This window comes from Rhopalosiphum maidis, chromosome 1, assembly GCF_003676215.2.
Source record: "Rhopalosiphum maidis isolate BTI-1 chromosome 1, ASM367621v3, whole genome shotgun sequence".
Lineage (NCBI taxonomy): Eukaryota > Metazoa > Arthropoda > Insecta > Hemiptera > Aphididae > Rhopalosiphum > Rhopalosiphum maidis.
In genome coordinates this window covers 10,950,879-10,976,363 of record NC_040877.1, presented here as the reverse complement: position 1 = coordinate 10,976,363, position 25,485 = coordinate 10,950,879, and the positions used below count along the sequence as shown (strand labels likewise).

The following is a 25,485-nucleotide window of genomic DNA, read 5'->3' as shown; positions in this document are numbered from 1 at the left end:
TTTGGACTGTAATAAACAACATAGCTGTTTAAAAAACTTGATAAATTGAAATGATTGTGTAAAAAAATTGAATGAATAGACATGCACTTGCGTGTTCTTAATTTGCTCGAATATATTTGTGCGAAATACATTGTCTTAGAGCGGAATTAGTCTATAGTCTGAATGAAAGCTAGTGCAAAGAGCGTGTATGGATTTTAACGTAGGTAATTGCGATGAGTGCCGATGCTCGTGCATTATGGAGATATTTATTGTTAGTTAAAACAAAACAATGTTTGTACAGATATAGATTATATTTATTATTTATATTTTTTTAACAATAACTGTATAAATTAGATTTATAGAATTACTTTATTTATGGAAGTTTATTCTTAAACTATTATAAAAAACTAACAAGCACCTATTGTTTATTCTGTAACAAGTTACGACGACGAACACTTACAATCGTTTACAAATATTCAATGAAATGTGTACAGAATATATTTGAGAACTTACTAATTGTTATGGATAAATCATGTTCGAAAAATATCATAAATTTATCGGGCGCTAATGTTTGCATTCATTTACAGCGGTGAAATGATTAATCGGTATTGTAGAGTTAATTTTTAAAAATTCGTACTCTGAGGCGAAATTTCATGCATCGTCATTCAACGGGGTTCCAGTGCGCACAACAGGGTATAATTTGCATTTGAATTATTGCACTTTAGCGTTAACATACACACATACACGAGCGCAAATACACGCACAGCGGCTAGGGGTGTATAGTGAAAGATAGCTGATACATAACACGGAATAATTGAAAACGGTATGGACATGCCACATTATATAAACCGTCCCATTTCATCCCTCTTTGTGACTATTTTAGGTGTATAATAATATGAACGAATACGATAAAGTGCCATTACGACAAAAGACGTATATGTATGCAAATGACGTTCATCTCCGTCATCCACTGCCTCTGATGGCAATGGCGATGCTGAAGCCGCCGAGAGACCGTCATTACAGTGTCGATCCATCGTCAGTAAAAACTTCTCACTCTCCTCTCTCAGTCCCTCTTTTTGTAAAAACTTCTACACCAAAATCGCCATTCATTATTCATACGTGGTCTGCGAACCGTGGCCCTATTGTTTGCTGTTAAAATGACATTGGCGCTATGAGAATTTACAATTTACATCGTTATCGATTTTGTCACCACTCAGAAATAGTACCTACGAAGATAGATAGATATATAGACAGAGAGAGAAAGAGTGGGAGGGAAGGAGGGAGGGAGAGAGAGAGACAGAGAGACAGAGAGAGGGAGAGAGACAGAGACAGAGAGAGAGAGAGAGAGAGAGAGAGAGAGAGAGAGATATTCTGTTCTTTACAGAAACCACAAAGTTGACTTTCCGTAACCATGATATTACGGTGGTATACCTTCGTTTACTGTATATGTTATTACTATTATTATTATTATTATTCGTGTAATACGTGTGTAATTATTATTAAAATAGAACATGTGCATAGAAAATTATTATGCCAAGTCTACTACAGTGGCAACTTAATTATTTTGTCATTAAAATAATCATATCGTACAATGATAAACAGTTAAATACCTATTTTTTTTAACTAATAATAACAAAGTAAAACAAAAAAAAACAATGAGTTGTAAGTTGGTACTTTTTTACAAAATGTTAAAATGTTAAAGATACGAGTAATAAACTAAAATTTTATAGTTAACCTTTTATTCTGTGAATTAAAAGCATTCTTACATATTATGTAAGAATTAAATTACGGTTTGTTTGCTAAGAAACATTCACATCGATTAAAAATTAGTTTGTTGATTATCTATTTTATTTTACTCAGATTTTTATAATCCACCAATTCGTTGTACGTATTTAAATTGGATGATATTATATTAAAATTTTAATTACAAAAATGTTTGCAAATTATTTATTTAAAAATATCACCTCCCCTATTATTTAAGGAAGGATTGATCTCATATTTCGTCTAGTTACACATTATCCATATGTAAATCAATCTTAATGGTTGTTTAGTTTTTTAAGTGTAAGAAATATTTTTTTCCTTGCCTCTAGAACGTGTCAACAGTTAAGATAGATGTTTTAATATTTGTAAAGAATGAAAAAAAAAAAATAGGAAAAAACCATTTACCGATGGGTTTCTCTCCTATTTTCATCTATTTGAATAGAGTATAGTTTCACGATTAAATATTATTTGCTATTGAATACATATGTATTTTATACTAAACATAGTGGTGGTAATTTATTATATATTCTCATAATATAGTGTTGGTTCAGAGCATCAGTATTCAGTATACAAAATAATAAAACTGTTGTAAAAACAAAAATATAAATATAATATTTTATTACTAATATTTAATGTGATTATAATGATATCTCAAATTATAACTTAATAATATATTATTATATTAATAGCTATAAACTATAACTATTCCATTGACTTACAATTCATGTTAAATACCTGCAGAGATATAATATCTGTTAGCTCTGCTTTCGTATGATGATTATGCGCGCAGCTATAATGTTTATGTATTTAGTGACGTGTAATAATTGGTTGGTTGAATGTTTAGATGAAGGATGATGTTAATTATACAATATATATATATATATAGATTTTATCAGCCTTGTATACACATTTGATATACTATATATTCGCCAGAATTCACTATGTTATAACTTGAAATAATACTTGATAATTATTTAACAGTTTTAATGAAAATATGAAATATGAATGAACATAGTTATTAATTCTGAATTACCTTCCAAGTATACTATGTCTAAATGTTAAGAGATATTACAAGAGAACGAAAAAAACACGGTTGTTTGAAAAAATTGAACAATATTTAAAATAAATTGTTTAAATAATTTCTCCTTAAATTATTATTTTATTGTTATATTCTAGTTCAATGTATTAACACAGTTTACAGTTAATAAATAATTTCTCTGGAGAGTAATAAACGTATTATTTAAATATTTTATTCTATCTTCAGTAATATCATCTTTTTAAAATCTTTTTTTTCGCATTATTATTATTTTTTTTTATATACTATAATAAATAAATATAAAATATATTGACAGTAGGTTAATATATTAACATACCAAACAAATCTTACTGTACAATTGTTTTTTTAGTGTCAACATGGACGAATATTAGGATTGAATAATTTCGAAGGATTATAATAATATTACATTTGTACAGTGCTCATAGAACATTTGAATTATTCAAATATGGTGTGAAATATATTTGATATTCGATGTAAGATTAATCCAATATTATTAACGTTAAAATAATACGTAAACAAGTATAACGTATTTGTTAGTGATTAGTTTTTTTAGTCGGGCAACCAGAATATTTTTAATCACATAATACATGTTGTTTTATATTTATTTAATGTTTAAAAATTTTAAGTAAACTGTTCCATTTATTACATATCTTCTGGTTATTAAAAAATTCACATTTCTGAGTAATTAGATGCTTTTACACAGTTATTTAAGCTTATCTTATTTGTATTTGATTTCAATTAACCTCATTAGTAATTAAGTATAATATTGTAATGTATTCATATAAATTTTAAAACAAAATGGATTCATAATATTTTGTTAGAAGGTAATGATTAAGCCCAACACTAGTATACATTTGCATATTTTTATTGATTGGTCAAAAAAATAGCTAGTTTATACCAAAATTTGTTTTATAACCTAACGATGCTGTATATGAAATTTTATTTTGCATATTTTTGCATACTATGGTATTTTTGTATTTTCAGGACATATTTTAGTCTTTGCTGTTAATTTATCTTTTTGGTACTACACAACTCTTGATTTTGGATCAGACTATTTTAGACTATGAAGTTTAAACATCAGACAAATCAAAGTGATTTCCTAATGGTACAATTACAAATGTAAAATAAATATTGAAACAAACCCGTGATTACGATCAAAATTACGTACCATATTATGCAGAGGTGGTTTGAAAGTATTGCCTAAACTTAATGGTAAAGTACACATAAACACCCACGTGGTAGAGAATTATTTATAGATTTTAATACCCATTATATTATATTACACACATATGATTTTTCAAATTGTATAATATACAGAAGTTCTACTCCACATGATTTTAAATATAACGTTACCATAGCATTCGTTTACTCTTGTTATTAAAAATAATTATAACATTTATTAATGTAATCTCAAAACTAATTAATTGTACTATGCGTGAGTCGATAATACTTTTCTCGAAAAGAATGATGTCATATGGTCAGTATGTCACTGACTCGTGCATTTTACCATTAAGTTGACCTGGGAAAATGTGTATACGATGATAACTTTATCATCGTACTTAATATATTTGATAATGTTATATTTGTGTGATGTTACATTAACCTTGTAATTTAATCTTCAAAATTAAATTAATAAGCTTTTTACAGTTATAGTTAATAACACTTCAGTCATAAAAAAAAAACACAATATGTTAGAACACCTATCAAATTAAAACTTACGCAATTTCCTACAAAATCTCTCACTATGATATCTTCAAAATATATTACTAATCATTAGAAATTAAACCATAACTCAAAGTTAGAATATGATAACTCTAAAAATGTGTTGGTTGTAAATAAAAATTATGTTTTACCAAAATTTTTGTTGTTGTTTATATTGTGGTTATTATTTGACGGTAGAATAATATATTTAGGATATTATTGTTACAATAATAGTTTATAATTATTATTAATACATATTGTTTACGGTTTCAAGGAATCGTTGTATTTTGAATTAAGTGAAACCGTTTAAGTAAATATTATGTACAGACTAGATATTTTATTTTTAGAATTATGTTTGTATGTAAATGGCAACTAAAATCTATACAATTCCAAAAATGTGTAGAATCGTGCTTGCAACCTATTATTTCATCTTTTCAATGGAAACTATAATATCAGTCACTGTTTATGATAGCTTCATTATACATTTCAATCCCAGTTTCATTGGTTACTTTATAGAAAATTTAAATTATTCATTGTGATTAGCAAGTATTCAAGGAACTTCCTTCGATGCCTACCCCTAAAAAATACAATCCACTAAAAATAGAATACTTAAATCATTTTTGCCATTTTGTTATACATTCAATTTTAGGTATGTTAATCTTAAACAATATTTATAATAATTTGTGTATGAAGTTTAAGAGAGTTGATATTTGGTTTGAAAAAATGGTAAAGTAAGTTTAACTTATCAATAATATATTTTGATGTTCAGTAATTAAACTTAAAACGAATTTATTCTTAAAAAATAAATGAAGTTATACATTAATGTATAATTAATATCGTGATAAAAATATATAAATACATGATAAGAAAAAAAAAATAAAAATAATACTATTAGTAAAATTCTCCCCTACCATAAATATTACTTGGTTTTTACTTTTTATGAGAGACAAAGTTATGTTCGTAAAATGAAATAATATAGTTATTATAAATAAATTCGGTTGTTACAACTTTATTTTTCTCTGAATGCTCATGTTTAATAAGTATTCAGAAGGGAACGTACTTTCATAAGTACCTAAATAATATATCGGTTAAATATATTATTGAGACTTTGAATATGTAATTTTAGAATTGTTTAAGTTGAATCCAATAAGATTATTTTTTATTACAATATTATATACTATGCATTTTAAATGTAATTTTACTACCCAAATTATGTGTTAAGGGAGACTTACCACGGCTAGAGAATTTTTAGTGGTAGCAATTTTATGAAGACGAAACAAAACAAATGTTTTTTTCGAATTTATAATAATTTTTAAGAAGACTTATTATTAATTATTGAAAAGTAGATACCTAATACGAGAGTATGTATTGTGTACATTCATATTTTTGGCGTTGAAAATAATAATACGATGATACTCAATGGTACATTTCGTGTTTCCTTGTAATATACAACTGTATGATTATTGAATAGATATTTATTTTAAAATTTGGAATGTTCTAGAAAAATATTTTGTAGATTACTCTTAAGTAGTAATTATTATTTTAATTTTGAATACACAGTCGAGAATAAAACTGCCTTTAATAAAATCACTGAGATAATTCCCAAGCCTAGTTGACCAAAATATAGGCAACCTTATACGACGCAATGGTTTCTTTTTATACGTTTTAATTTTATATATATATATATATATATGAGTAAAAAGCGAATATAAATTAAGTAATACTGTTTGGAAAAGTGGTAAGAAAAAATAGTAATTTTTTTTTTTAAAGGGTAGAAATGTAGCAAAGGGTATCATTTTAAAATCTGCCTCCCCAGTGGCATATTCGTTCACGCATTGTACTACACAGTACACACAATGATATACTGTCTCTATATTATCCTATTCTAATTTTTTTTTGTGTGTATAAATTCTAGTTATTGTAATTATACAACATTCAAATAATATCATATAATATGAACAATTTATCGTTAAACGTATACGATTCAACAGCTTCTTTTAATATGATTTTAAAATGTATTATGAAATTATGATTTTTTTTTTTTTAAAAAAACACCGAAATTAAAGTACCTAAAAACTTATTTTAAAACATAGGTAATCAATTATTTCATTTAAAATATTTAAAATTCAAAATTCGACTGTCGAAGACACAGTTAATATTTTGATTTTAACGAAAATCATATAGCTATTAGTGTTTGTAAAAGCAGTTGATAATAAGCATATTATCTTATAGTTAATGAATTAGGTACAACTATTCGTACTTAATGTGATTTTACCTAATATGATATAGGTCAGTCATTCTCAAAATGGGCGATAGCACACCCCGTGGGCGTTGATAGTCTTCAGGTGGGGGGGGGGCGATATAAGACTCCAAGAAATGTTGTAGGCGTTGAAGTAGACTAGAGGGGCAATACTGATTAAAAAGTATTATGTACTTTTAAACTTCAAACTAAAATTAAATTCCTACTACTTTTTCTCATAGTTGATTTTGCGTCTGTAATAGCATGACAAATATTGATTTTAATATGCACTATAGACGGTAAGCTTAAGCATTTCTAGGGGGTGCTGGAAAATTTTTGATTCTCAAAGTGGGCGGTGGATGAAAAAAGTTTAAAGACCTATGATATAGATAATATTATATGAAAAAATAATAATTTAATATTAAATATATAAGTACTATATTATAATATATGTACTTATAGAATCTTTTTAACAATTGGTATGGTAGTACGGCAAATCATATCTCAATTTATTTTGTTACAATTATTGTTTGTTTGTCTCTATTATTTCGTCTCTCCAGTTTTCTTAGCAAGTTTCTTACATTTACCACAATTTTTTTTTTTTTTATCACAGTCTCTGGCTCAGTGCCAACACATGTGACAATATTAGAAATTCCACAAACTACAATTAAATACCAATGCGACTATTGTGTCAACATTGATCTACCATAAACCCATATAGCTCTTCAATAAGATCAATACAACAAGTTTCAGTGAACGGTTAAATTGAAACTATAATTAATAATAGACAATTGTATGTAATAAAAGTGCTGCTTATATATATATATATATATTTTAATCATTCAGTTAATTGCTGCAATATATTATATGTTTTTAAAAAGTTTTAAATATACATTGAATACGAATAAAAATAAGTAAACAAAAAAATATCTTCTTTGTTAGTTGTCTAGCTATTATTCTAGGAATGTCTCTTATGGTAGGCGCAGTTTTAGCATAGGTTAGACGTTTTTTAGTCGATTTTGTAATAAAGAGTTTTTTCTTTTTTTTAGGCGGTTGTTCAGTTTTTGTACCGGTTAATTTATCTATGTTGATAGGTAGATAAATCATCATATGGTATTATGTAGTTGTTTGTTAAATAAGGATCAAGGAATTTTAGTATTATCTTTAGGAATTTGTTTTGAAGAATTTGCAATACTTTTATTTTTGTTGGCGAGGCGGTAGCTCATATTGGGCACATGTAAGTTAGTTGTGGTTTATAATTTAATCAGCAGGGTTGAAGTATTGTTTAATAAGAGATATAGGATTTTCATCTTTGTGTATCCTTGATTTAGTATTTGTTTTATATGGATTTTCGTTTTTTGGTGTTAGGAATTGTGTCAGAAAACTGCTGAGTATAAAATGTTTGTCATTTATAATTAGTTATTTTTTTTTTTAAAAAAAAAACGGTCTACTTTATTTTTTTCATTAAGATGAGCTTTAGTAGATGAGCCATTGGTTGACAGTTTTCACTGGTATATAGTAACTTTATTATCATCATTTTTTTTTAAATAATGATCTATACTGACATATGGTTAAAAAATAGAATGAAAAATTGATTTCATTTATTTGAAAGAATGAAAACATCGAATTTTGTTTAAATTAATGAATTAGATGTTGTTCCATCTCGAAGACATAGATAAATTATTGTAATAAATCTTCAATTATACGAACATATTATTATAAGAAACATCATCTACGACGGACAAATTTTACTAATACATTTTTTCTATCATTTTATTGATAAAATAATCAATTAATTTGCTTAATTTGCTTATGTCTAATTCTTCTTTTTTACACCGTTCAACGAAAATATATTGTACAAGTGTGTCAACATTTTTTTTTTTTTTTGTTATTGTCTGTCGGAGAATTTGATTAAAAGGTCAGATTTAATATTGTTATGAATTCATATGAAATATTTTTTTATCGAAAAAAACGTATAATACGCACATACAATATTAATAATAATGTTACAGAAATTGTTGGAAACTATTTATTTATAAGATATTCAATTATTCTAAAACTTCAATCAAAATTATAGGTATTTTCTATATTATAATATATATATATATAATGTGTTTGATAAAATCAGTTGTTATTTGTATGGTACTAACATCCACTGCAGTTATGTATATTATTATTATTAGAATCATCATTTATCGGCTACTATGTCAAAGTACATTCAAGATTAACGCAGCAATGACACATTTAACGAGTACCACCATTTTATACGTACAATTTTTCGGAGTTACGATTATTTCACACCGTTTGATATCAATTTCGTGTAAGAATAAATCGTTATAATATATTAGCTATATATACATGTTTTTTTCTTTGAAAATTTAACTTTTTTGGAATTATGTCTTTTGATAAATAGGATGACAGTATGCTATTAATGTATTATACAAGTACGCCTACAGTTGCTGATGTAAGCGATCAATAACTATAATGTACCGATTTTTCTGATAAAACTGATGTAAAAACACTGTTACTTATATTGTGTTTTTTTTACGTCAATGATAGATTTACTGTTTTACTACAATTATTGCGGATAATAAATATAATTTTTTGTAAACGTACCCTATAAAAGTTCTAATACCAATATTTTTTGAAATATATGGGTACATGCAGATTTTTAAAACACGTTAACTCAATCATTATGCTTAATTCATGCATATTTTTATTAATACTTATTTGATACAGGTACTGAAGTACCCAGAAAAATCTTCGGACACAGTAAAATGTTCTACAATGATAAATTAGGATTTTAAAAGACTTACATACACTTCTGGATATTTTATATGACGTACATATTGTACACTAAACTTGTAAACGTCTATAAATACAATAAACTAACAGTGCTAACACATATCACCTATAACACTTTATATTTACCTATTTTTAAAGTTGCTGTTATACATGGGACTGTTTTTCCAAGGTTTATCTAAGACCTTTCAAATTAATCTAGATATACCACGTTTACCGTAAACACGTATTCCGATATGTAAATAGTAAAAACGATAAATTTCTGAATAACGCAAATAACGGTTATAGAATATACATGAACGTATGAATAATTAAATTCAACATATAAATATTCCTGTAAAAAATATGGTATGATAATATATTAATATATAATTATATGTGTATAGCCTATATAGATGTAAAACGATAACCGTTTTACTTCGATCAAGAGTTGAACGGCACGACGGATGCAATGGAACTATGTCGGTCGATGACTAAGCTTTTATCTGACCGACTTATCGTCTATAAAAATCATCAGTGGTTACACGATCTCGAGAATATTGCGCAAAGTATAGGACCGCGGTCGGAGAGCTTACACCGCGGACGACGAAGCGCCGCTGTGAGTATAGGGGAAATTTGATCGCGGTGAACGTTTTAGAATACAAACCCCAAAATGTTTGAAAAGTTTGTAAGGTTGAAATTCGTAAGCGATACGTGCGGTATATTAGCCGACCGCGGTATAAGACATAAAGATTTATACCGCCGGTCCTTCGCGATATAGTAGAACGCTAAAGCCGGGTTCACAGCTATAGTACTTCGTCTGTCATGCCGTGTCCGAAAGTTAAGCTCGGACCGACTCGCGGTAGATCACGGTTCGTGAATGATACTGTATGATTATAGCCAATCGGAATGCGTTTTGCAAGGGACACGACACGGCACACGGCGTTATATGGCGGTGAAAGTATAAACAAACTCGACCACCGCAGTTTTAGGTGTCGGAACCAAACAGATCAAATGCAGCATAATGTCGCTCATTATGTTTGCAAACGTTTCCATCGAAGTTTGGCAAACGGGCGGCCCGAATTTATCCCGAATTTATATATTTATTTATAGTTTACCTCAAGCCAGATTCACGGTTGCGATGTGTTTTGTATAGTCAATTATGTAGATTGCAAAATGTATGCTACGTGTCGCCGTATTAGATGAATTTATTCAACGCGTTCTACACGACTTGATGTGGCGTGTGAGGTGTGAAACGACGATTGCTCCGCGCGGAGCGGGTAATGTGTGCGATATTTCTCGTTGCAGGCCGTCCTCGGGGGAAATGTTGATCACCGATTATAATCAACTATAATAATTGATTTCCTGTATATTTTACAGGCTGTTGCTTAAGTACATATGGTATACCGGAGTAACCATCACAGTTTCCGTGGTCGGTCAGTCGTTCTAAGGGAAATTTAGTCGCCGTCGTATCGTGGGACGTTAATGTTAGATGGTCTACGGAAATGCATTATCGTCCGTTTTGCGTGGGCGTGGAGCGCTGACGGTTAACGCGATGTCATCAGTAACCATCGGAGTACAATATTATTTATATGTTTCTCTCTCATAGATATAGTGTGGCAAGCCTCAGTTACGAATAGTATTTACAATTTATTGTAGTTTTACATAGGTAACTCAATAAGGTTTTCAAAATTCAAACCGATATGATAATTAGCTGATCAGTCGTACATGAATTAAAAATAAACATTTGATATGAAATATTGAAATTGGTACTACGATCCACAGTAGCATAAAGGAATGAACATTATTTCTCATATAAAATGTTCAATTTTAATATCTAAAACATTATAATTTAATACAAGATTCCTCATATTTTTTTACATCAACCATAAAATATCTAAACTACTCGAACATAATATTATGTACATTTTTTTTTTGTATACATTTCAAGTTCAGCTTACAAAAATGAATACCTTAAAAAAAAAGAAGATATCAGTGTTTTTGTTGTAATTTAAAAAATATATTATTCGTTGAGAATTGAAAATGTTGCTAAGTCATACGTGTAGTATTATTCATTATTCAAAAATGAATATAATTTAAATTGTATGGTATTTATATTACCAACCTATTCACATATTTTTTTATACAGTCGGCATTTTTGATTTATAAGTTAATAACAGCTAATAATCTCATATTGATATTTTGTTATGTATGAAATGTAGAATATTCGATTTGTTTTTAGAGAAATTAGTCATATCTACTGTATTATGAATAAAAATTCGTAATAATAATAGAATAACAGTAATAATAATGATATTTATAATATATTTTTACTTTAAATATTTGTTCACATAATTTATACAATAACTATTTGATAAAACAATACTAATACCAACTGTAGGTATTGCTTTATGTGGGGTTTGAGCTAAGTTTAGGTGGTTTAACAGGCCTTTTATTAATGAAATTTCTTCGGCATGGTGGCGAATTTAATAAAATATCGTCAACATTATATACAAACAGAGGATATGCTCACAGAATTTTTTTGCGTATGTATCAATTTAATACTAAATTAAAATTAACACATTATCAATTATTACAGTATACGTATGGTATATGAACAAATACCTACAATTTACTATATTATAGATAAAATTAAATTCCTATTTTTTTTTTTTTTTAATTTTAAATATTTATATTACATTATAGCTAAGATTAAATTATGCTGCAAAATAAAACAAACTCCCAACTGGAAAACAAATCAAATGTTAAATTAAATTTCATTGTTAGTGTTAATAAATTGCATTTGAAAATATCCGTTTAATCATTTTTAAGGTTTGTTGTACACGACATTGTTCTATAATTTTGAATAATTTTAATTACAAATAAGTTTTAAAGTTTGATAATAAACGTTAGAGATGTCAAAGGTTTAACTTTGTAATAATAGTATTTTTCAATAATCGATATTTGCACTGTAAATTCTTATAAATCTTATGAATAATAAGATATAGTTTAAAAGATAACCTGAACTCTACGAGTAATTTCTAGTATTCTATTTTGTAATCGAAGACTTTTAAGAACAAAATTTCAAACTTTAACGTAGTTGGTGCGTTTGTTTTGTAGGCACGCTTCCCCCTTCCCGAAGTCACAGACAAAACCAAATTGCCCGTCAACTGCCGCCTCAAAAGGGTAAAATGAAAAAAAAAGAACACTTGAACAAATTAAATAGTTCAAACTTCCGCACGTGCGTGCTTTTGTCTTAATTTAACTTCGACAGTGACGATTTGTTCAACATTTTGTCGCACTGACTTTTTAAAACTTTTCTTTAATTTATTTTGAAGATAGAAGAAAATGTTTAAACGGAAAAAATAGCTATTTCCATCATCTTGTCATTTACGTTTTATTCGGTGTATCATTTCGATAAATGGTAGAAAATGCTTTGAGTAATCGAATACTAGTAAAGAAAAACTAAAAATAACAAACTTTGAAAAACTCAACAAAGACTTCTGTTTACGTGCTTAGACTAATAAATAAGAAAAAAACTTTCGTTATAGTCTATAAAAATAATAGAAAACTACCTATTTCAATAAAAAAGTATTTGAATAATAAATAAAAGATAATTTGTGTTTACAGATGAAACAATAGGTAATAACTAATTACCCTAATCTAACCTAATCGAATATTATATATTTTAGATGAAAAAACTATTGAGAATCTAAATATAAGACTGATATAACTTTAATTTATATAAAATTAATACGAATAAAACTATAGTTTGGAAAGCTGGAAAGAAGTTAATATGTATGCAAATCATGAATTATAATAAATAAGTAATTTGTTTTTTTAATATCACACAATTTCATATAATACGTCAATTATTCACATATTTTATAGTTATAACTTATAATGATGATACATGTAGAATTCAGATAATAATTACAATTTCTTTATATATTAATAAAAAAAAAAAAATAATGGTATTTTTGTTATGAACTCATCGGCGGGTGAGACGTAACATAATATTGTATTTATTATATTTGTGGATTCCTTATTATTTCTTTTCCATAGATATATAATTCAGTTATCTCATAAACGTATCTTAAAATATGTATCACACGATAACAAACACTTATTAGTAATATAATATAATAAGTTATTAGGTAGCTAGACATATAAGTAGTTAAATACAATAAGTTATAAAATATAATATATAGTTAATTTTAACAAAATAAAATAAAATTCAATTTATTAAATAATCATTAATGTCACTCATATTATACCATTTATACCTATTATACATTTTTCATTTGAATTTAGCAATAAAAAAGGTGATTCATCCTTCAAATTTACTCCTTCTATCTCCAATTTCTACTTTGATTATGATTTTTTCAAAATATTATTCTTAACATTTTTTAATAATATACTTTAAGACTGTATTTTCTATTTCTGAAAATGTGTGTACTACTTAAGGAATGTTCTATGATGATACATACTTCTGTTTCTAAATTAAAATTCCCCATTTCTATTGTAATTTATTAAGTGCATATAATTTTCACAGAAAATAATGACGTATCAAAAAAATAATTCGAACTAGTAGTTTTTAAGTTATTTAATTTTGCTTACTAAAAATAATAGATCAATGATAATGGATTTTAAAGATACTATAAAGGTCGTGGTAATTTTAAAATTGAAGTAATAAAATATTGATAATCTTTAAAATTTGTAGAAACTTTGTAGCAGATTTGTAGCACTGTTTCTAAAAAAGTATTTTTTATTAAAATATTTAATCAATAATAATCATAATAATATGTTAACTATGACTCAATTAGTTATTTTAAATAAATGGATTCTAACATAAACATATATATTGGTGTTTAAGAAAAATATCTTAGTCTTTAGACTTTGTATGAAGTGAGAAATGTATTATTAGTTTTACAATGATATTGTTAATTTGATAAAGCCATTTAAAAATATATACAAATTTGATCATAATTTTTTTTTTTCAATTATTTATTTTTTATAGTAATTATATTAATTATTATTGGATTCAAAAAAATATTTTACTAATATTAGTTAGTTGTACTGAAAGAAGTTGTGTAAACTAATGTTAGCGTATAATACAAAAAAATGAAAAGAAAAATAATAAAGCTTTTTTTTTTTTGTAGGTATAACATTAAATAATAACTTTTAGTAATTGACCATTGTTTAAATATAATCATTATTTTTCAGTTTTTAAGCTATATCTCCAAAGTAAATATTTATTCAATAAAAGAAGTTATATAAAATATCATTTAAACAATATACCTAATTATTTTAAATATACAATTTTATATTTATATAAATTGGTATAATTGTAAAATATAAAAAATAATTTAAATTATATGTTATTCAACATTAAGAAATTCAAGTCGTAATAATTAACAAAACATTAAAATGGTATTTTTGTATTCAATAAATATATATTACTTAACGAGCTATTTAACATGGTACAAATTAACCCGATATACTATATTATAGTACTAAAGCAATTACATAATTGTTGGTGGCATATTAATATGAAAAAATCGGCCACAACCAGATTAGTAGTTTATGCATTAATCTTATAACAAAAAGGGCGTTTTAATTTATTTCTATTTAATATACAGACTAATGAGTTTTATTTGAAAAAAATTTAAATTTACAAAAACCTAAATGTAATTTTTATGAATATTGGTTTACGTGTTTATTATTTATGTATTAAATATAATAAATTAGGTTCTGTAACTAACATTTGATATTTTATAATGTATAGTACACAATATACATTCATATTTTTTTTTTTATGTAAATTTATAAACGACACATTTAAATATTTTTGAGGGAATGATTTTTATTGACAAATTAAAAATTGGTGAAATCGAGGTACATATATTATAATATAGGTATATATATATATATATATATATTATAATAAATTTAAAATAACTCGAAAAGTAAACCTACATATGATAAGTAATTTTTATCTCTTAATGGAGGTAAATATATTATATATTAGGATATTTTTTTGGGGGTAAATAATAAATATTATATTATTAGTTAAAAATAAAATACGATTTTTACATTAATTTAGTTCAAGTTTGACATAAATGTATTAACTGAACCAAATTTTTTCGAGTTCTATAAGTAAAAATATGATCTTAATTAATACAATTTTAAAAATTCATAATTTTACGCAGAAACATATTTTTGAGTACTTAACATTAATAAGGGACCATCAGCATATCCAAGTTGCGTTAAAAAAACTATATTTTGGTAAAATTAGCGTTTTTTCCATGGAAGATCTTAGCCGCGTTCCCAATAATAATTAAAATATTATAGTATATTTTATTTTATAATTATTTATCATACTAAGCGATTACTGTTATTTATACAAATAAGACTCACACGTACATTTTTAACATACATGATCATCTTTGGATATTATTATTTAAACAATTTTGTAGTAATCGATAATCGTTCATTTTTAAACTTAAAATTGTATCACATTTTATAATTAAATAATAAATTTGAATAGCTTAAATATTATCTCTTTTACAATGTCGTTTTATGTTGTAAACAATTAATGTTCGCCTATATTGACTATATTTCTTGGCCTTGGTGATATCAAAGATAAGGAACCTAAAAGGTTTGGACACCCAGTAATAAAACCGAAATGGTTCACAATTATTTATATCGACAAACAATTATTGTGGATACATTTCAGACCAATAGCTGATAAACCGTAGACACAACTTGAACCTATAGACGATAAATCGCGGAAGCAATTTGATTATTGTATATACCGATATATATATATATTTTTTTTTACCTTATTTATACGCAGCAAGAACAAAATTGTATCATTCAATAATTGTCTTATATTTTTTTTATAATAATTCAAAGAATATATATTAAAAAATACATTATGTATTATCCTTATCCAGTTATTTAAATTAAAAATGTATAGAATTAATACATTTAGAATATATTATTAACCTTTAATGTTTTATTAATCATAAAAATTGAACTAATGTATTGAACTTTTCAGTTTTACTGCGTGGTACGTATACCTTGCATTACAATATAAGTGAAAGAATACAATACAAAAAAACAAAAACTATCACAGTAAAGTTAATACATTTGTCGTTTAGAGTCTAAAGAAAAAGTTAATTAAACTAAATTAACTAATTAATTTTAGTACGCATTAAAACTAAAATAACTCAAAGTGCATTGTAACTTAAGTATCAAATCCTTGGCATATTGATTATTGACTATTAATTTGGTTTTATTTTATAAACTCGTTGCGTTAATTTATAGATTTTTTTAAAAAATAAATTGAATATATTTAATAGTGTACCTATATATTATTACATACTAGCTGGAATATGATTTCTAAATAATTTAAAAGATTTATTTAGATTTGCTTATTTTGGATGGTAAGCATAACCGTCAATACTATTGGTTTAATAAATAATGTATTTAAAAAAAAAAATGAAATAAAAAAAAAACATTTTAGTATAGTTGTAGTGCTCCAAAAGTTGTTTAATATGATATATAACATTCGATTTGAAATCGGCTGTAGATTGCACATCAAATATCAAAGTTATAAAGTTGTTATTGTTTTTTTAAAAAAAACTCTCGAAACAATTTCTACTCAGAATCGTTTTTATGTTGCGACAATAATCGCTTTTGAATTTAATAAAACGATAGCACAATAGATATTAGTACGTATATCACTTATGAAATCAACTATGTGAACTAACTAAAAAAAAAAAAAAAACCGATAAAAAAATAAAATTTCCAATGTAGAAAAGTCCGATTTTTAAATCGTCGTGATTTTGAAATGATAATTTTAAACGTATTGTGTATATATATTTTTTTAATTAATGAATAAAAGCATTTCAAATGATTCAATAGTCACCTACCTATCTATAATCCATAAGTATTTAGCAACTGACTCGTAAAGTTATATTTGGCGTTAACGGCGATGCAATAATAGGTTACGCTAAAGAATACTAAAATTAAAAGTATAATTTACTCACCTACAACCGTTAAAACCATTGCATGTCCGATTGGAGGCGTTGTGCCTACTTGACATTCGTAGTATCCACTATCTCTAATTTGAGGATACCGTATTTGTAGTGTCCAGTCTTCGTTCTGAGGTGAATGTATTGCTTGGAATCTTTGATCACTTGTATACGTGTACCGGCCCACGGTTAGCAAGTGTATGCCTCGATGTCGAACCCATGATACCTAAAACAAATATTAATCGATGTTCCACTTAATACGTTCAATTAACGGGGATGCAGCTATAATATTACATATTAAACCAGTATTAATATTATTTTATTAGAGTTTAACTACATTGCGAGCTGGCTTATTAGAGAAAGACGGACATAAATATATATCTCAACAGTTATAGGTAATCTCGTACTCTAGAATATAATCATAAAACAACTCCAGACAATGTACTTATTCGTGTATTGACATGTACATTGTATGCATGTAAAATATGATTAGTAAATAAATATATACAACAATATTTAGTAACACACGTGTATATATATATATATATATATACGTATATATAAATGCCGGTTTTTTTTGAAAATTCTGTATAGAACAAATCGAACAATAAAATTCACTCAAAAAAAGCGCCTGGAAATACTTAGAATCAATGTTTATTTTTAAGTGGAATATTGAAAGACGATATTTAATTATACTTTATAAGCTTCTATTTATAAATGTAATTCACTTTGTTCGGTTCAAATTATGTAAATAAAAAGAAATAATGGGACTAGGTATTAAATATTGAAGCTCGAAAAAACTGTACGCACATTATGTTATAAATGAAATTATGAATACACAATTTTTGTAAAATGTATCATTAAAAAATAAAATGTATCAAGGTAGGTTATCATTATTTTTATGCAAATTACATGAATAATGATTTATCTGATACGTATGATATATTTATATTTTCTCCAATATTAAAAAAAAAAAAAATACCTTTAACGTTCTTGAAATGTTTTAATAAACATAAAAAACGATAGAATGTTGATAATAGTATTTTATTTTAGGTTTTTAACAAGAAAAGTGATTGAAAAAATAATTAAAAATTTTTTATTAATGAAACCAATTGTTTTTATACATACTGGTAAAATAAAAATATTTGAACTGTAGTAGCATACTATTACGTATTGATTTTGAACACGGCAATTCAAAACATTGTCGATTTTCTACAATTATATACTTTAAATACATATAATTGAAACAAGCATGAAAAGAGAGCATATGATTACTTTACTGGATCAGTATAAGATTATTTTAACTGGTTAAGTTCTTGAGGCAAGATGTGTAAGTGTTTTTATTTTTTGTGTATAAGATTTAAAAATTTTCATTGTGAATTTGTTTAAGTGCTTATAGTTTGCTGAAGCTCAGACGATGTAGAAACGTATGCCAAACGTTATTATATACATCACAAGTTATAATAAAATGTTATGAAAATATATTTTGTTAAATTTAATTAATAACACTTGTTTAATCTTTGTCGATAAAAAAAAAATGACTTGAGCACTGTACATCAGTTTATGTTTTCTACAATATTACCAGTTTTAAATTGCATTAGTCCCGTTTTACAGTATTGTACTAGACAGTGTCAAGTTCTCATATCTGACGAGATTTTCTTTCAGAAGATAATAATATTATAATCAAAAAAATTCATCCTTACGACGTATATAAGAAATTCATGTATAAAGTTATGTTTAAGGAATTAAAACATATTTTTCCTTTTTTTAAAAAACTAGAGTATTTTTTTTTTTCACTTTTGGATAGACAGCTTTGCACATTTATACACATATCGTTTTGTAAAATATTTCTTTAACCTCTATAAAATGAAATAATTCAAAGATAATTTTTAAATGAAGACGGAAAAAAAATCAAAATAACTATACAGCGAGAAAAACGGGAAGAGTAATACTAATGTAATTTTCAAATTAGACGAACAATTAAAAGTACTTCTAAAGTTTTTTTTTTTTAAATGTAATTCTTATCATTCACGTCATCTTAGATTTTCAAAGGACGTAATTAATAAAATTACTTAAACGCTAATTATAACGAATCCTTCGTCAGTGCATACTCGGTGGTTATAAAAATATTAAATTGTACGAAACGCGACTATATAATATTATGAGTACATTGTACACATCGATACACTTTCACATTCATTCGTGTTATTATTATATACACATTACGTGTAAAATAGTTATTTGGACAACGGTGGCTGGCAAAAGTACAAAAGTGCGTGCGCAGCTGTCGTAATGGCATTATCGTCACGACGGTTGAAAAGTGATACATCCAAACCGACTGCTGGAGGCCCGGGATCGGGAGCAGAGAGACCCTGACCCTACGACGACGACGACGACGACGACGACGACGACGCAGTGTTAATTATATTATTAACATTTTTATTCCATTATTGCGATTTCGTTATCCCATCATAGACGCTCGCGGCGGATCCTCGAGCGATAATAACAATAATTGAACGTGTATACTCTCTTATGGCGTGTGGCCTAGAATTGCGGATTCCGCACGCGCCCGTTGATCAACTACCAATTATTATTATTATTATTATTATACGTATCCCGGGCAACGCGGTTAAAAATTTAATATACTCACCTAACTATAAATTATAATATTATTGCGAATGATAAGCCTATATATATATATTATATACCAGACCGGCTACGATGGGTTATTCGATGATTTTGTATATATATATATATACGTCCTGTATATATTATTTATCATGTCATTATGGTCAAAGTACGATTTCGGACACGGTGTCAGTTTAATAAAACCGATGTCGTCTGAATTCGTACATATTTTTGTTTACAAAAAAAAAAAACTCGTAAGTGTATGAATAATGTGTGGTTAATCATTTTAGATTACACCCGAACGAGTTGGAATAGTGTCTTCGAAAAGAATATACGCGGTAAAAAACCAAGTAGGTACAACGGCTATAACGTGTATACGGTGTAATACGCTGTTGTGTCATTACTGTTTTATGTGTGGCGACGGCGACGTGGAAGAATATCGCGAATGTACTTATTTTAAAAGTGTGACACTCTTCACCGGTAAGTACGACGCAGAGTTTCTGATCAACATCCCGAGTGCAAGCTTTTACCCGGGAGTTTGGAAAAACGCCATAAAAATTCAATTGTTATTTTTTTTTCTACTTTTGTAATTTCGTAATTGCTGCATTAAATCCTCTCGGGGTTGGTGGACGAAAAAAAAAAAATAAAAATAAAGAGAAAGAGAAAATAATAAAATAACCAGCCAACTCTCGAGGCACGTGCTGCGCCATATTATACGTCGCCGATATGATATATGTATATATGTGTCAGAACTGTGTGGTTAGCACTAGTCCGTATGTATGTGTGCATACTGGTATATATATGCACACACACACACACACACACACATCGACATTCAACACGCGCTGGCGAGAAGCCTATTGAAAATTCCATCGGGGCGACGACGGCGCTAAAATCGAATGCGATAAATGCCGTAGCCTTGTGTATATTATTATACATTATTACGACAACTATTATACGAGCAAAAACCATTGCTGTCGTTGTCGTCGCAACACATTACGGTGGCGGCGGCGGCGGCGGGGATGCTGCGGACTCAGCAGCAGCCCTGCCCGCCGCCATCTTCCCCGCTCTCGTCGGCCGGGCGAGAGCGAGTGTATTTATTGGCAACGGGTTTTATGGCGTTTGTAAGTCTCCGGGCGGGGTGAAAGAATGACGACGACGACGAGACACTAAATCTACCGCCACGCGATACTGTGCGTGTAAACTCGTTACGCGGCCAGTGTGCATGTATGTGTGCGTGTGTGCGTGCGCGCGCGCGTCTGAGCGCACGTCATGTGTGCGAGGTGTCGCGGTCGGGTCGCTAGATAAAACGGTCAACGGTTTTTTGGCAACTCACCACCGGAACCAGAGCCAACTTCCGGCGGGATCGGTGTGCGTAATGCGAGAACATCGAGAGACGTTGCCGCCACCGCCGAAATCAAACGATCATTATATTATATATATATATATATCCCGCGACACCGTCAGCCGCACGGAGTAATAGATTTTAGACGGTTTTATAATATTATTATGACCTTCGGTGTCTTGACGCATATCCGTAAATAATAATAATAATGTACCTTGAAAAACATTGTTTTAAACCGCGTAGATTTTTCACGTAATTTCGATTCGACTGATCGCGATTGGCCGCCCGCCAGCGATTATAGTCGCGGTTAAACTATACTGCGCTGTTATTCACCGGTCCTCTGCGTGTATTTCTTATCGTACTGCGCCGATACGTATTATCATTATTTAATTTTATATGGCATATTATTGTTGTGTTTACTCCGCTTACATTTATCAATACCGAACGACTAAGTGTCACCCGATATTATATTGTTTCTGTCAACGATTGTTGTGTATATCTTTTGTTATTAGTGCACGAATTTCCAATGTCAAACAATCATTTTATTTTTGACGAGTTTAAACTATAATATGATTTGTCTAAAGAGAAAATCAAAATGTCATTTTTTATATTTTATTCATTAGTACCTATCATAAACCATATTGTTTCTGTTATAATTCATACTATTTTTCTCGTGATTTTGAAAGATTTAAGCGACTTTTTTTTTACAAATATTTTCTTAGTCATTAATTTTTCTTTTTACTAAGACATCTTTTGTATCAAGAAATAATATTTTTAAAAGAAGGTAGTCAGATACCTAAATTAAAAAAAATAAATGGTATTGCCTCCCACATAATTTATGAGTGCATAGTTTCTATTTATATTTTGTTAAGATTCATAGCTTTTGAATTAAAAATATACACTTTTTTCTGCTCGTACTTAAAAAATTGTAATTTTGCCCACAGAAATCCTGAACTACCCACGTATTACCACATATTTCTTTATTCAATTGGATGGAAACTTTTGAATTTTAAAAGAAATGAAATTATAAAAAGAAGACAACTCGTCGTTTTTAAATCCACATAATATATTCTATTTGTATATTAAGAGTTGTCTTGGTCGAGGGCTGTAGTTATAAAAGATAGATACTGACATTGTAGTTGTATTAGCCTAATACGATATAAAGTGCCAAAACTTAGATCCTGCCCAGTGTCATTTCAACCGAATACTGAATACATAACAAATAAACTGCTTCCTTTTAACTTCAAATTTTATGGATGAAGCTGGACTCGAAACAGAATACATAAAACAAAACAAAATATTATGAATATTCATCGAATTTATTCCATTTACTGCAACTTTCAAACTATCGACACGTTTTGAAGGAGTTTAATAGTTAGAATTAGAAACTGGAATCTACTAACATCGCAGAACGATACACCGCGACTAATGACGATTCAATTCGTTGATATATATTCATGAACAATTTTATTCTTTATTGTTATACTTATTCAGAATATCCTAATTACAATTATATATTATTATTTTATCATTAATTTGTAGTTAGAATATTAAAATGTATAATGTATACTATTTATACGCATTGGCTTTGTGTCGTAATAAATAAATTATATTTGATTTTTTTAATAGACAATTTACTATACAATTTTGTATTGTATGATATAACTTAATAATTCAAATTCAATACAAAGAGTTATCTTGAAATATTATATAACTTATTTTATAAAATTAAGTTTCTAAGTTTCTATCTTTTGTGAATTATTAGTATGAAATCAAAAATGGATTATTCAGAACAAAAGTAATCTTAATGAAATGCGCATGATAATAATTTGTATAAAAACACGATATACCATTCATATTTTTAATGATGTAGGCTCACTGTTTTTCTAAGCAGATCGGTCTGAAGAAATTTGAATTATTATATTTTGTAATTGTATTATATGTCTTTTTGTATTTTAGAATTTTAATGAATACCTATAATTACTCAAAGTTATATTTACATTTTTAATAAGATAGAATAACATATACTATTCGTTATTTATTTATTTTTTTTAATTGTTTATTTATTCTTACCCACTTAATATTTTTAAATGGTACATGGAAAATATAGTTAATATTCTTATTTCTACTATTGGGGAAATACTAAATTTTATTCATTAAATCAATAAGAATATATTCATAACATAAGACCAAACTATATCTTCCAAAATATGACGTTATATTTTAGCTTATATATTTTATATATGTTATTAATTTACGGTTATTGAAAACTTCCATTAAGTTTTTATAGAATTTTTACTTTTCAATAAAAGCTTTACGAAACGAAAAAACAACATGAGAGGATTATTGTTGTTCTATTACGAGTATATGTTTACCAATATTATTTTTGTGATTTATTGTTGGTTTCTATATTATGCACGTTTGTATTATTACTTATTAGTTATATTGATTCATTACGTTAATATGCAAATTCAGAATTCAATGATTGTAAGTATAAAATATTGTAAAAAACTAAAATAACACAGTTACATTAAATTATATGTTTACAAGGTAGTTATTAAAGAACAAAATAAAGGTAAAAAAAGTAACATACCAAGTAAAATCTAAAAGCCTTCTATACAAAAATTATTGTTTCAAGTTATTTTTAAGAATTACGAAATGTTTTCAAGGAATCATCGAAAAGAAAATAGTAGTTATTAAATTACATTTGATCATTAAAAATCTTCGTATATACATGAAAATAATATTGTTATTTGTTGAAGAAGTCAACACATGATATACGAGTACATATTTTTTAAATTTGAGTTCTGTCCATTACTTAAAAAGTTTTAAAACTATTCAATAGCATATTATGACGAATGCTGCATCTACAGTGGTCTAAAATAATTAACGTAGTATTCAGAGACTACAAATGTGTAAGACATCTTCATAAAATAATTTACTGAAAATTAACACACCGTACAAACCCTTTCATTAATACTCGGTATCGACACTATAACAAAACAGCATGTACCGTCGATTAAAGTCAAGTTGGTCCAAAGACTTAACTGTTGGGTATAATAAACAGTCTAGCAAATAATTAATTTCGAGTCTTGCCACTGAATAATTTTCTCTTTGCTTGTTTTATATTATTATTTTATGTTTTTCGTAAAATCAATATTTTATAATGTACGTTTATTGTGATTTGTTAAATGAACGAACACACGATTTAATGACTTAACATAGATAGATCGTTTCGTCTAACCAATAACGTGACGCGGTCAGAGATAGTGGCGAGTACTATCATGACGTATAGGCACTATAATAGCGGGTTGTCTACGATTCAATCAATCGTTGTTACGGACAGCAAACGGTAAAATATAGTCGACTTTTGAACCATAATGCAAGGTGAGACCAAGTCATGCCGGACATATTGTTTATGGTTTTTTTTTTAAGTTTGTCGTACCGACACCGTCGCGTCCAACGCCCAAATAAAAAAACGCACCGTCCAATGATTTCGGTTCTCAGAAACAATTACCAAAAAATCTGGTATATCTATCTATCTTACTATAAATATTTAAGCGTTAACTGTCAACTGACGAAGTAGCTATTCTTGTAAAATAAATCTTAATTTTACCACACGGTGAAATAATTTATTTTGTGTCACATAATACATCTATGCCCCTTCGCCTCCATACCGCGAAGAGTTATAACGAGGCCAGACAACGGTGAGATCACCAATATAATACTGTTCCCGTGTCAAATCATCAATGATAATATTATTAATAATACATTTAATACTTGTATTTATAAGATTTATACCATGTTAATAATAAATTGTAATTTCAAATGTGATTTTTCTTAATTAAAATTTAAAACAGTATATTTAAGTAAAATATTTATAATATTTTGTGAATTGTATTACAATTAATATATAATATGTACCCAGATCATAATCAATACCTTAAATTAT

At 27.4% G+C, this 25,485-nt stretch overlaps 1 protein-coding gene across 1 annotated transcript in view; it reads right to left on the bottom strand.

Annotated features, from left to right (window-relative positions):
- The window catches only part of LOC113555683 (zwei Ig domain protein zig-8-like), a 248,019-nt gene that overhangs the window by 30,524 nt on the left and 192,010 nt on the right, over nt 1-25,485 (bottom strand). Inside the window, exon 3 of the mRNA XM_026960187.1 lies at nt 17,576-17,786. Coding sequence (XP_026815988.1) covers nt 17,576-17,786 — 211 coding nt within the window. The remainder of the gene's footprint in view (nt 1-17,575; nt 17,787-25,485) is intronic.